This window comes from Apium graveolens, chromosome 10 (genome assembly GCF_009905375.1).
Source record: "Apium graveolens cultivar Ventura chromosome 10, ASM990537v1, whole genome shotgun sequence".
Lineage (NCBI taxonomy): Eukaryota > Viridiplantae > Streptophyta > Magnoliopsida > Apiales > Apiaceae > Apium > Apium graveolens.
Window position 1 is genome coordinate 79,758,302 of NC_133656.1, and position 12,990 is coordinate 79,771,291.

At 41.1% G+C, this 12,990-nt stretch overlaps 1 protein-coding gene across 1 annotated transcript; it reads right to left on the bottom strand.

Moving 5' to 3' along the window:
- Positions 1–5,868: 5,868 nt before the first annotated feature.
- Positions 5,869–10,377, bottom strand: LOC141690700 (uncharacterized). Its single transcript, XM_074495476.1, has 5 exons — positions 10,242–10,377; positions 10,006–10,162; positions 8,641–8,784; positions 6,562–6,892; positions 5,869–6,484 (listed from the first exon to the last, which is right to left on the bottom strand). The coding sequence occupies exons 1-5, from the start codon at positions 10,375–10,377 to the stop codon at positions 5,933–5,935; spliced, it is 1,320 nt and encodes a 439-aa protein (XP_074351577.1). The 3' UTR covers positions 5,869–5,932.
- Between the last annotated feature and the right edge of the window lie 2,613 nt (positions 10,378–12,990).

Below are 12,990 nucleotides of genomic sequence, written 5' to 3' on the forward strand. Positions count from 1 at the left end.
TTCCTCCCCATTCAACTTATGCATCTACTCAGGGGGAAGCCCAGACAGGGGCAACTCAACCTCAGCCACAAGGGACAACTCCCCCGACTATTCAAGGTACGAATCCTCAAGTTCAACAAGTACATATACCTGTGAATTCTCGACCCGTCGGGTATGAATATTCAACTGTTGTTACTACTAACCCCCCTTATGGGATGCCCCTTCACCCTGAGGTTGGAGGAAGCGGATATGCTGGGCGAAGTGAAGCACGAGGGCGGTCGCCCCCCTATATACGAGGTTTGGATCCTATCCCTGAGGATCGGGAATTTTCTGGTCCATACACTGAGAGAGACTCCGAATCTTCGGATGATGAAGTGGCCCCGAGAAGGAGGCGTCCTGGAAAAGAGCCAATGGCCGATGGAAGGCAACGCCCCCAAAGCACCCCAGGGGCGAATCCCCAAGAAGTGCAGGAAAAGATCAGGGCTCATGAGGCTGAAATCCAAAGGCTGAGGCGTGACTTGGAGGCTCACCAAGCCACCAGAACCCACATACCTCCTAGGGGGAGAAATCCTCCTCCTATCATAGACCTGGATGGTCCGGTAAGAAGAAGGGCTGTTGTCCCAAGAACTGATCCAAGCAATCTCCTTCCCCTTGGAGATCCTGATGATCCAACTCCACCCTTCACAGAAGAGATAATGAATGCCCATATCTCAAGGAAATTCAAGATGCCCACTATCAAAGCCTATGATGGCACGGGAGACCCCGCTAATCATGTTAGGACATTCTCTAATGCACTGCTGCTGCAACCCGTGAACGATGCTATAAAATGTCGGGCCTTTCCTCAAACCCTGTCGGGTATGGCTCAAAGATGGTACAGTCGCCTACCCCCAAATTCTATTGGATCATTCAGAGAATTAAGTCAGGCTTTTATTAAGCAATTCATCAGTGGAAGAGTCCATGAGAAAAGTTCAGCATCTCTTATGAGTCTTGTGCAGGGAGCTAAGGAATCCTTAAGAGATTACCTGAATCGTTTTACAAAGGAGGCTTTAAAAGTCCCAGACCTTGATGATAAGGTAGCCATGATAGCACTGCAACAAGGAACTAGGGATGAGTTTTTCAAGATGTCTTTGGCCAAATGACCCCCTGAGAGCATGTTGCAGCTCCAAGAGAGGGCAGGGAAGTATATCAAGGTTGAAGAAAGTATGAGGAAGACCGTAGTAAGTAATGAGCCCACTGGAAGCAAGAAACGAAAAACTGATTTGGAGTATATCGCTAAGGATAAATATCCTAGAACTGAACAAAACCCTGATTCAACCCCCAAGAAGGGAGGACCTGGGCAAAAGTTCACTGAATACGCTAAGCTGAATGCTCCCAGAAGTCAGATTTTGATGGAGATTGAGAAAGACAGAGATATTCGCTGGCCTAAGCCCTTGAAGGCTGATCCCGCCAAGCTAGATAAGGGCAAGTATTGCAGGTTTCACAAAGATGTTGGCCATGACACCGATGAGTGTAGACAGTTGAAAGATGAAATTGAGTTTTTGATTCGAAAAGGAAGATTGAACAAGTATACTGGAGATGGAGGAGACAGAAATAATAATGGAAGGAAGAACTTTGAAGATCGTAGGAGGGACCAAGATGATCAGGGGCGGAATCCCCAACCTAGAGGACCAGTTATAAACACCATTTATGGAGGGCCGAGACCTCGAGGGCCTGTGATAAACACGATCTTTGGAGGTCCAACTGCTGCTGGATTGTCCAAAAATTCCAGAAAGGCATATACTAGAGAGGTTATGCATATTGTTGGAGAAGCCCCGAAGAGGGCCAGGACAGAAGTAACATTGGCTTTTGATGATTCCGACCTAGAGGGTGTGAAGTTTCCCCATGACGACCCGCTGGTCATAACGCCGATAATAGGAAATAGCCCGGTTAAGAGGGTCCTTGTGGATAATGGTGCTTCTGTGGATATCTTGCTCCACGACACCTTTCTAAGGATGGGGTATAATGACTCCCAGTTAACACCAACTGACATGCCGATATATGGATTTGCTGGAGTAGAATGTCCTGTGGAAGGGATAATCAAGTTGCCAACCACCATAGGTACGGAGCCAAGGCAAGCAACGCAGATGCTGGGTTTCGTAGTGGTAAAGGCTAGTTCAACCTATAATGCTATCATGGGGAGAACAGGGATACATGCCTTTAAGGCAGTCCCCTCTTCCTACCATTCAGTCATGAAGTTTCCCACCCGAAACGGGATTGGAGAAGAGAGAGGGGATCAAAAAATGGCTAGAAGCTGTTATGTGGCCTCTTTGAGGGCAGATGGAGTCGGGGGGCAGGTTCTTCCTATTGAAGATATGGATGTTCGAGAAAATGATGAGAATAGAGGAAGGCCAGCAGAAGAATTGGTTTCGGTTCCTTTAGATCCCAAGAATCCTGAGAGGATGACTTTTATTGGAGCTACATTAGAGGAGCCCCTTAGAGGGAAGTTAGTGAAACTTTTGCAAGAAAATAGTGATGTGTTTGCATGGTCAGCAGCTGATATGCCAGGCATAGACCCGGAGTTAATTACTCACAAGTTAAACGTGGATCCAAGCCGGAAGACAGTGAAACAAAAGAAAAGAAATTTTGCCCCGGAAAGACAAGAGGCTATAAAGCAGGAAGTGGAAAAGCTCTTAGAGGCTGGTTTCATTGAGGAGATTCAATTTCCGGAGTGGTTAGCAAACCCTGTAATGGTGAAGAAGGCTAATGGAAAGTGGAGGATGTGTATAGACTTCACCGATCTGAATGATGCATGCCCCAAAGACTGTTTTCCGCTGCCTAGAATTGATACTTTGATTGATGCCACCGCTGGACATGAAATGCTGAGTTTCATGGATGGGTTTAGCGGATACAACCAGATCAAAATGCATAAGGATGACATTCCAAAGGTATCATTTATCACTGACTTTGGTGTTTATTGTTATCTTGTTATGGCGTTTGGTCTCAAGAATGCAGGAGCCACCTATCAAAGGTTGGTGAATAAAATTTTTAAGGATCTTATTGGGAAGACTATGGAAGTCTATGTTGATGACATGCTAGTCAAGAGTCTAGTAAAGACTGATCATATAACCCATTTGAGGGAAGCTTTTGAGGTCCTGAGGTACCACAAGATGATGTTGAATCCTACGAAGTGTGCTTTCGGAGTAGGATCTGGAAAATTCTTGGGATTGATGGTCTCAAAGAGGGGAATTGAGGCTAACCCCGATAAAATAAAGGCGATCCTGGACATGGAACCCCCAAAAACTGTCAAGGATGTTCAGAAACTCACAGGAAGGGTTGCTGTGCTAGGACGATTCATCTCCAAGTCAGGAGACAAGTGCTTGTCATTCTTCAAGTCATTAAAGAACATTAAAGACTTTGTATGGAGTGAGGAAAATCAGAAGGCATTTGAAGAGTTAAAGAAGTATATGGGCCAGGCCCCGTTGTTGGCCAAGCCAGTTCTGGGTGAAGTTCTATTCTTGTACTTGGCTGTTTCAGAAAGCGCCTTGAGCGCGGTGTTGGTTAAGGAGGAACTGAAAGTCCAGAAACCCGTATACTATGTCAGCAAAATTTTGCATGGTGCTGAGTTGAATTATTCAGCCATTGAGAAATTCGCTTTAGCCTTGGTAATGGCTTCAAGAAAGCTGCGTCCTTATTTTCAAGCTCACCAAATTGAAGTGCTAACAAATCAGCCACTGAGAAATATCATTCACAGTCCCAAGGCAAGTGGGAGACTGATTAAGTGGGCAATAGAGTTGGGAGAGTTCGATCTCAAGTATAAGCCACGTATGGCCATAAAAGCCCAGGCACTAGCTGACTTCGTGGTGGAATGTACCATACCCAACCAAGAAGTCGGGGGGCAGGAAGATACCATACCTCAAGACAAGGGAGTCGACAATAGGGACAAGGAGAAAGAATATTGGGTTCTCTATTTTGATGGAGCATCAAAAACAAATTCCAGTGGAGCAGGGTTGGTTTTGCAAAGCCCTGATGGATTCTTAATTGAGTATGCCATGAAGCTAGACTTCCCAACCACAAACAATGAGGCAGAGTATGAAGCCCTGATTGCTGGCCTTGGTCTAGCTGGGACACTTAGAGTCAAAAACTTAAAGGTCCGTGGAGACTCGAAGTTGATCATATCCCAGGTAAAGGGAGAATTTGAAGCAAGGGATGATACGATGGCTAAGTATGTTCGCCTAGTAAGGGCTGTGATGACCCAATTTAATGAATGCCATGTTGAACACATTCCAAGGGAAGAAAATGCTAAAGCAGATGCGCTATCAAAGTTTGCTTCATCTGAGATTGAAGAAAGTTCAGGAAGTGTGTACTTCCGTGTTTTGAAGACACGAAGCATAGATGTTAAGCTTGTGGCTCCCGTAGGCTTGGGGACATCATGGATTGATCCCATCAAGGCTCACATTCAGACCGGTTGGTTGCCAAGCGATGCAATTGAGGCACGGAAGTTAACTGTTCGAGCACTAAGGTACTCTTTGATAGATGGGATTCTATATAAAAGATCTTTCGTGGTTCCTTACTTGAGGTGTCTCAGGCCCGATGAGGCACGCTTAGCTCTTGAGGAAGTGCATGGAGGTATTTGTGGGCAACACTTGGGGGGCAGGGCCTTGGCTCATAAGATAACTCGTTTAGGCTTCTATTGGCCAGAAATGATGGCTGATGCCAAAGAATATGTAAAGAAGTGTGACCGCTGTCAGAAGCATGCACCAATTGTTAGACAACCCCCTGAGATGATGACCTCTATCAACTCGCCTATTCCCTTTGCCATGTGGGGGATGGATATTCTAGGGCCTTTTCCTATGGCCACGGCACAAAGGAAATTTCTGATTGTAGCCATTGATTATTTCACCAAGTGGATTGAAGCCAAACCCTTGGCCAAAATCACTACTAAGCAGGTTGCACAATTCCTGTGGGAAAACATTATGTGCCGATATGGAATTCCCCGTATCCTTGTCACTGACAATGGAACACAATTCAACAATGAGGAATTCAAGAAGTATTGTGAAGAAAATGAAATCGAGTTACGATTCACCTCTGTGGCTCACCCGCAAGCCAATGGACAAGCAGAGGTAGCAAATCGGATAATCCTGGATGGACTAAAGAAGAGGATCGAGAAGTCAAGAAATAATTGGGTAGATGAGATACTTCCAATATTATGGGCCTACAGGACTACTTGTAGAGTCACGACAGATGCAACTCCTTTCATGTTGGCATATGGGGCGGAAGCAGTAGTTCCCGTGGAGATATCACATTCCTCTCCAAGGATTCAGGCTTTCGATGAGAAAGAAAATGAGGAAGGGCAGAGATTAGCCCTGGATTTAATTGATGAAGTGCGAGACAAAGCACATGCAAAGATAGTAGAATATCAGAAAAAAGCTTCATTCTACTACAACCTAAGGGTTAAAGAAAGGTTTTTTAAACAAGGCGATCTAATCTTGAGGAAGATAGAAGCATCTGGTGTAGGACAAAAAGGGAAGCTTGCCCCGAATTGGGAAGGGCCGTACAGAGTCAAGAGTGTTCAAGGTAGAGGAACCTACAAGCTAGAGACTATGGATGGTTTTGAAGTCCCGAGAACTTGGCATGCACAAAACCTGAAGGTTTACTATGTGTAGGGAAGCCGGATACGATTCTCACTCGTCAGGATGGCGAGTAGGTTGAAAAGCACCTTGAAGCTTTGCTTGCTTAGGATTTATATGTTTTAGCTTTATTACGAAATTTATTAAGACTTGTGTAAGGGACGAATCCCAGACAATTTTATGAAATTCATAAGTTCTTCAAAGTATGTTTGTGGCCTAACAAATAAAAATCAAATGCATGGATGCAAGCATAAAAGGTGATAAATGAAATAGATCTGATAGATGTTACAAAAGTTTGATAAATAAAGTCTCGAAAATAAAAAAAGCCACGCAGGACTGAAAAAGCTCTAAGGAGCTGAAGTACCCTCGGCATCCATATCATCGTCCTCTCCACTCTCGCTGGATGTCTCTGTCGTCTCGGAGGAGGAGGAAGAGCTGTCGTCCTCAGCAGGTCTGGAAGAAGACTCGGGAGGAGGAAGGAGTGGATCCTGAGGAACATGGTCCGAGACAACTACTCGGGTACGAAACCTCTGTAGCAAAGCCTCGTCATCAGGGCAGATGTAGTCCGCCGGGTTAATATCAGGACAAGCCTCGTTCACGGTCCCAAGGGCCGTGTCCCAACCAGTCCTAAAAAACTCGGGAAAGACTGAATCATCCCTAATCCTCATGGATTGGGCAAACTCCTCCGAGTCCAGATAGTTGTCTATAGCTTTATCCTTCTCCGCCCGAAGTACCACCAGCTCGGCGTTAGACTCTCCGAGTTCTTCCTCCTTGCGCTTGAGCTTCTTCTCCAGGGTAGCATACTTCTTCTGTTGCCTCCTGAGGGCATTATCGGCCTTATCAGAAGCCCGCTTCCATGATTCGGCTTGCCTCACAGCGCCTTGAAAATAGGCGTTAGACTGAAACAAAGCAATTAACAAAGTATAAGGCAATGCTACAAGAACGAAAAATAAGTTCAAAAAAAGAGAAGGCATACCGAAGCCAGAGACTGAGCTCCCATGAGCTTGATCCTCTCAAGATCAGGGGTGGCCACCACATCAGTAAAATCCTTGGGGGTCACGCTATGGTAAGACCAATCCCAAGCATGTTTCGTGGAACCAACTACGGTGTCCCCTCGGCGGAATCCCCAGAGAGGCTGAAAGGCGCCTGTGGCAGCAGCAGTAGGGGCAGCAGCAGTGATAGGAGTACCATGGCCTCCAGCTCCTTCAGTTGAGGCCTCCCCTATAGGCTCTTTGTGCTTCTTCAAAAAGATAGGCTCCGTGGCCTTTCCCCGGGTGTCTAGGCCTGCGAGCCGAGCTTTCTTCATCCTAGCTGTTTCCTCAACCAAAGGAACATTGTCCTCGTTAATCTCCTTAGCAGCTGAAACAAAGCAAAGGACAAAATAAGTGAAGTTAATAATGCATGAAATGAAGTAAAATTGAGAAGGGAAGAAAAATACCCTGTTGAGAAACAGAGGATAGTCCCACATGAATCAGGGAAAACTCCTCTAAGAGAGTCCAGCTGGTGGTCGTGCCATCATCCTGAGTAAGCCCATTATAAATAATAGTTTCTTCAGGAGTTAAGTGAATGGATTTGAGGCTACCATCACTGACCTTCCCAAAGGAAGATCGAAAAAGTGTGCCCCAGTCACCATTCTCCCAACGTAACCCGACGAAACTATTCCTCCAATTTTGATTATTATCAGGAATAGAGGCACTGTTAAAAATATGTTTGCTTTTGGGCCTTTGCTTGACATAGACCCAACCGCAGTTATTGGAAGAACTATTGTAACACTGAAAGACTTTCCTAAAAACAGCTACAGAAAGAGGAAAGCCCTCCCTAAGACAGCAGACCATAAAACATAGAATGTTCCTCCAGGCGTTTGGAGGAAGCTGACACGGGTTGATTTGTAAATCAGCCAAAAGATGAGGAATGAAGGGGTGAAAAGGAAACCTAAGCCCAGCATTGAGGGCATCTGTGTAAATGAAGAGAGTATCGGGTCTCCAGTGGCAAGTACGATCACCACCAGAGACTGGAACTAATCTAAGAGGAGGAAGAACGTTATAACGAGCATTTAGTTTATTGAAATCTATGTTGTGCCAAGTATTACAATGATTAAAAGAGTCGAGATGTGCAGTGGAGGGATATTCATCCCCCCTAGTGTTAATCATATCAATTAAAGACATATATGAAGAGCGGATCTCGATATCCTTACCTCGTTTTGAAGCCGAGGCTATCTTGGCCGCCCTCTCAGAACTCTTGTCAGCCATTAGTAAAGCTGGGAAAAGCCTGGAAACTGTGGAAGGAAGGAGGCTGAAAGCTAGGGAAGGAAGGTTGAGAGAGTAGGAAGTTGGAAGGAATGAGGAGTGAAGAGTGTGAGTAGGAACACTCCCCCCACCCACCTTTATATAGCCAAAGAAGAGGTGGTTTGGGCCTCAAAAAGCCCATTTGGGCCCAACAAAGAGAAGGTTCTGGAAAATCCTGGAAATTCCTGGAAAGACCAAGTAAAGAATTTTAATTTTTCAAAGATTCTAGAAGAATCCAGAAAAACCTTAGAAGAAAGAACCTGGAATTTGGACTTAGAGATAAGGCCCAATTTTATAAGAATCTTGGAAAATCCAAGTGTGTAGGGCTAAAAAGGCCCAGAGCTAAGGCCCAGGTATAAAAGCCCTGTTTGAGGCCCTAATATCTTTTTGAGTGGGCCCAAAGATTAGCCCAATAAAACCAGCCCAGAAAAGGGCCCAAATAGTTGAAAATCAAAGGCCCAAAAAGGAAAAACCCACTGAATGGTTGGCCCAAAAGAATCTAGGCCCAAATCAAAAAAAGAGAGAGTCCAGCCCAAACATATGGCCCAACTTCAAGATAAAAGGATATGAAAATGATCATTTCTTACTCATTCGACTAGAAATCAAATGAAAACCCTGGTCGAATCAATCCTGCTCAAAAAAGCTTCGATCAAGGCACAATATGGAGGTTAATTCGGTCAAGAAAAGAATCCTGACCAAAATTCCTGATCGAAAAAGGAAGAAAAGAATATTTTGTTTCATTCGACCAGAATGCCTGAATGATTTCTGACCTTTTTTCCTGACCCTGTCGACCAGGAAGCAAGGTAAAAACCTGGTCGAATAGAACCTGCCCGAATTTTTGTCGATCTGGGCTTAAAAGAAAGGCTAAATCGGTCAAAAAATGTATTCTGACCGAAAATCCTAGTCGAAGATTTCTGTTCAAAAAAAAAAAAAGGAAAAAATCCTGGCCGAATTCGACCAGGACTTCTGCTCGAAACACTCCTGCTCGAAAAGCTGTCGACCAGGGCAATATGGGGGTTAATTCGACCAGGATCCTGGTCGAAAATTATATAGAAAAAAGAAAAAAAAAAAAAGAAAAGGAAGAAAAATCCTGGAAAATCACAAAAAAAAATAAGGAAATTCCTTAAATAATTTCTGAAAAATATTAATATTTTCAGAAATAAGGAATAAATCCAGAAAATTAGGATAAATCCCAGAAATTAAGGGAAAAATCCAGAAAAATTAGGATAAATCCCAGAAATTAAGGGAAAAATCCAGAAAATTAGGATAAATCCCAGAAATTAAAGGGAAAAATCCAGAAAAATTAGGATAAATCCCAGAAATTAAGGGAAAAATCCAGAAAATTAGGGAAAAATCCAGAAGATTAGGATAAATCCCAGAAATTAGGGAAAAATCCCAGAAATTAGGGAAAAATCCCAGAAAATTAGGGAAAATTCCAGAAAATTAGGGAAAAATTCCTGGAAATTAAGATAATTTCTGAATAAAAGGAAGATTCGTTGTAAATGTGTAGGTCGCTCCACACTTTACGCAAAAACGAAACCCTGTAAGGGAACGAATAGATTTAACTTCTGCGAAACCTAATCAATGTTTCCCAAAAGTTGGGGGGCAAATGATAGGGATAAATAAGTCCTGATTTTATAATTAATGGGCTGCTAGGCCCAATATGAAGATGTATGATATTCAGACCAGAAAGGTTAAGCCTGATGGATCAGATCAGGTCTGGTCGAATAAAAATGGCCCAAAAGCCCTGATTATTAATTAATTTCGTAATTAATTAATAAGGGAAAAATCAGCTGTTGAGAAGAGTCCTGATAAGGATATAAATCCTTATAGATAAGCCTCAAGGGGACCTAAAAGGATAAGGAATCAGTTTCCTACTATCTAGGACTCCAAAGTCCATTCTAATTATGAGACTTGCCCACCAAGTCTCGTATACCAAGTCCAATTCAAGGACCACCAACATCTATATAAGGGGTCTCACCCCACAAATCAGAACTACGTTTTTTGGCTTGATTCTCTAATTCACAGAGATACGTAGGCATCTCGTAAAGGCAGAATTAAGCTACGAAATACGAGAGCAGCCATTAAAGGCCTTGAGCTCCCGAATCTTAGTATTAAATACAGCAAGTAGTAACCTTAGCTTTTTATCCATAACATACATCTTGTCACTTTCTTTTGTTAAAATATCCTGCCAACCACCATCCTCGGGAAACTTTTTATCCATTTTCTTTTGTTGCTGCTGGATTTGATGTGTAGTAACAAAGTTACGCTTCAACGGTTTCTCACTGGAAGCTATAACAATGATCAATTACGTACTTTAGACTTCAGTGTACATACCATTATGTGTGACTTAAACACTACACATATATACCTTGGATGAAGTTTTCCCTAGGCTGAGTGATCACCTGAGGTTGCATTTGAGGAGCCGACTTAATTTGTTTGTCAACAATGTTGTCGATGTAGAAGTTCACTAAATAGCCAGGAGCACAATCTTCCACAAGAGCCATGACTTGCTTGTCATTGGACAACAGCTGCCAACCACCTTTTTTTTCCTTTGTTTGCATTGGTTCCTCCAATTTCAGTAAAATGGAGGTTATCTTTAACCAATTCCATAAACACAGAATAAGAAAATGATTCAACGTCTAAGCCCATCACAATGAAATGTTTTCCACCAACATATGTTGTCTTCTTAAACTTTCCTTCATAGTGCAACCTCAGATTAACTATTTTGTTGTCCATCTTGTTAAGAATAAATCATTAAAGTCAGTCAAGTTTGTAAAAATGACAATAGACAACAAAGTGCCAATGTATAATGTAACACCCCCAAATCCGGGGTCGGGGATTCGGATTGTCACGAGTTCCATTTCCCTTATCAATACTTAATCTTAACAGTCAACCAACTACTGAGTACTGTGACCCCACAATATACAAACCACAAGTTATAGTCTCAGAGATGAATACCAAAAATAACACAAGTCATTTTATTCCACGATTATAAACCGTTACACCTTAAAAGGGTTTCTGAATAAATTTACATTTCTTTTCCATTATTACAATTCATATAGATACATAAGTCTGGTACATCAGAAGTTGAAAGCCTAGCCTATTGGTAATTTCTACCTCAGCTACAGCGACATCAACGCTTCCAGAAAACTGCGGAACGTTTCCTAACCGCTTGCGAAATGGAATCTTGGTCCTGTTCATCTTTTCTATCTGTTGTTGTGTGATGAAAGAAGAAAGCAAGAGTGAGCAACAAGCCCACCAAAATAATATGTATAATGATTAACAATATATGAGCATTCTCATTGTACTCATGAAAGTCTTGGTCAAAAGAAATAAACCAAGCTGATATCTTAACGCGACCAAGTCGCAAAATATTCAGTATATATATATACATATATATACTTTTCACAATATTTGAAATCCTCTGACATGTATAACATCCACAGAGTTCCAGTTTATAACTGTATAAAAATATCATTGTAAGGTGACTTCATATATCTACCCTTGTCTCAACGTTTTTCTAAAAATCTTTGACATGCACAAGATAATCATTTACTAGATATAAGTTTAAAAGATGAAGTTACAAGATACTCCAATATACTTATATCTTTTCTGAAGACTACTTGAACTACCACCGTTCAAGTTATAATTAGTTTCAAAAGTTCATCACATAGATGAGACTACAAGAAAAGACTTGGATAGATTCAATCTTTGAATTATCATTATAAATAATGAAGTTACGATATACTTCATTAAGTCCCGATATATATATACCTATATATATACATTTCATACACTCTTTGAAAACCTCTGTTATGAAAATTATGAACAGAGTTGCAATATCCAATGAATTTGGAAAGGAGAAAACCTTGGCATAAACCTGATATCTTGCTAATCAGGCAAATATACAAATAAGTAACCTTTTCTACTAGTAGATGGACGAATTCCCCACTGGTCATCACCCTGGCCGCAATAGGACCTTATGCTGGACTGCCACTCAGCCACTTACGCATTTGATGGACTCCCACTGAGCCACTTACACTTTCATGGACGCCCACTGAGCCTATGTTGCTTATGCCGACTCAATAGATGGACTTACTTCCCGAACGTTGGGTAAGTAATCAATTCATTTGTCAAAACAACAACCTCGCTGTGAATATAAAATACACCACAGAGCCGGATCCCTCAGGTTTTGAGCGAGTATTTAAATCCCCTTTGGAAGGAGGGTCTTAAATATAAAAATGAGTATTGGGATCCGCTCTAACTTTTAAAATCATTTTGAAGACTCGAAAACATTTTTAAGAATGTTTGGAGTAATGCTGATTTAATAAAAGAAATCAGTCCCAATATGTTGGAGGATATCTGAATATTATTATTTAAATAATATTCCCATAAGGATAATCTCTATATAAACAATTTAAAGTAGAAGTTTTAAAACTCATACTTGAAATGAATATTAAATAACAAAAGATATACTTATACGAAAGTACTATCTTTATTTGAATAATCGAAAATAAGTTTGATTATCGAAACATTATTCTTTAATAAAATAAAGAATAATATTTAGTAAATAAGCGGGGTCATAAGTCCTCAAATGAATATTCAAAAATAATATTCACTAAATAAAATAACGGAGTTATAAATCCTCGAATGAATATTCAAAATAATAATCATTAAATAAATAAAATAAAGTTATCGAATAAACCTTATTCGATTAATAGTTTTGAAAACTATATCATATATATATATATATATATATATATATCAATATATATATATATCAATATATATATATCAATATATATATATATCAATATATATATATCAATATATATATATATCAATATATATATATCAATATATATATATATATATATATTATACTCGGGAACATCGACTCCCGGTTTAGAAAAATGTTCACCTTTGGGTCCCCTATACTAAGGGTATACGCAACTACTGCTTATCTCTAGCATAGGTATTATGCAACTATACGCATTGAAATCAACAGATAGATAACCAGATTATGAAACAGACATGCATATATATACCATATCATCATGCTTCAATATATCGCAAAATTTGCTAATTAACCAACATGCATTTATCACAAGATAATG

Excerpts from the sequence above, each read along its gene's own strand:
- LOC141690700 (XM_074495476.1), bottom strand. The coding sequence starts at position 10,377 with ATGGCTCTTGTGGAAGATTGTGCTCCTGGCTATTTAGTGAACTTCTAC. Across the intron at positions 10,163-10,241 it reads TAGGGAAAACTTCATCCAAG|CTTCCAGTGAGAAACCGTTG; the intron begins GTATATATGTGT and ends TCATTGTTATAG. Across the intron at positions 8,785-10,005 it reads GTTATGGATAAAAAGCTAAG|AAATCTTCGACTAGGATTTT; the intron begins GTTACTACTTGC and ends TTTTTTGAACAG.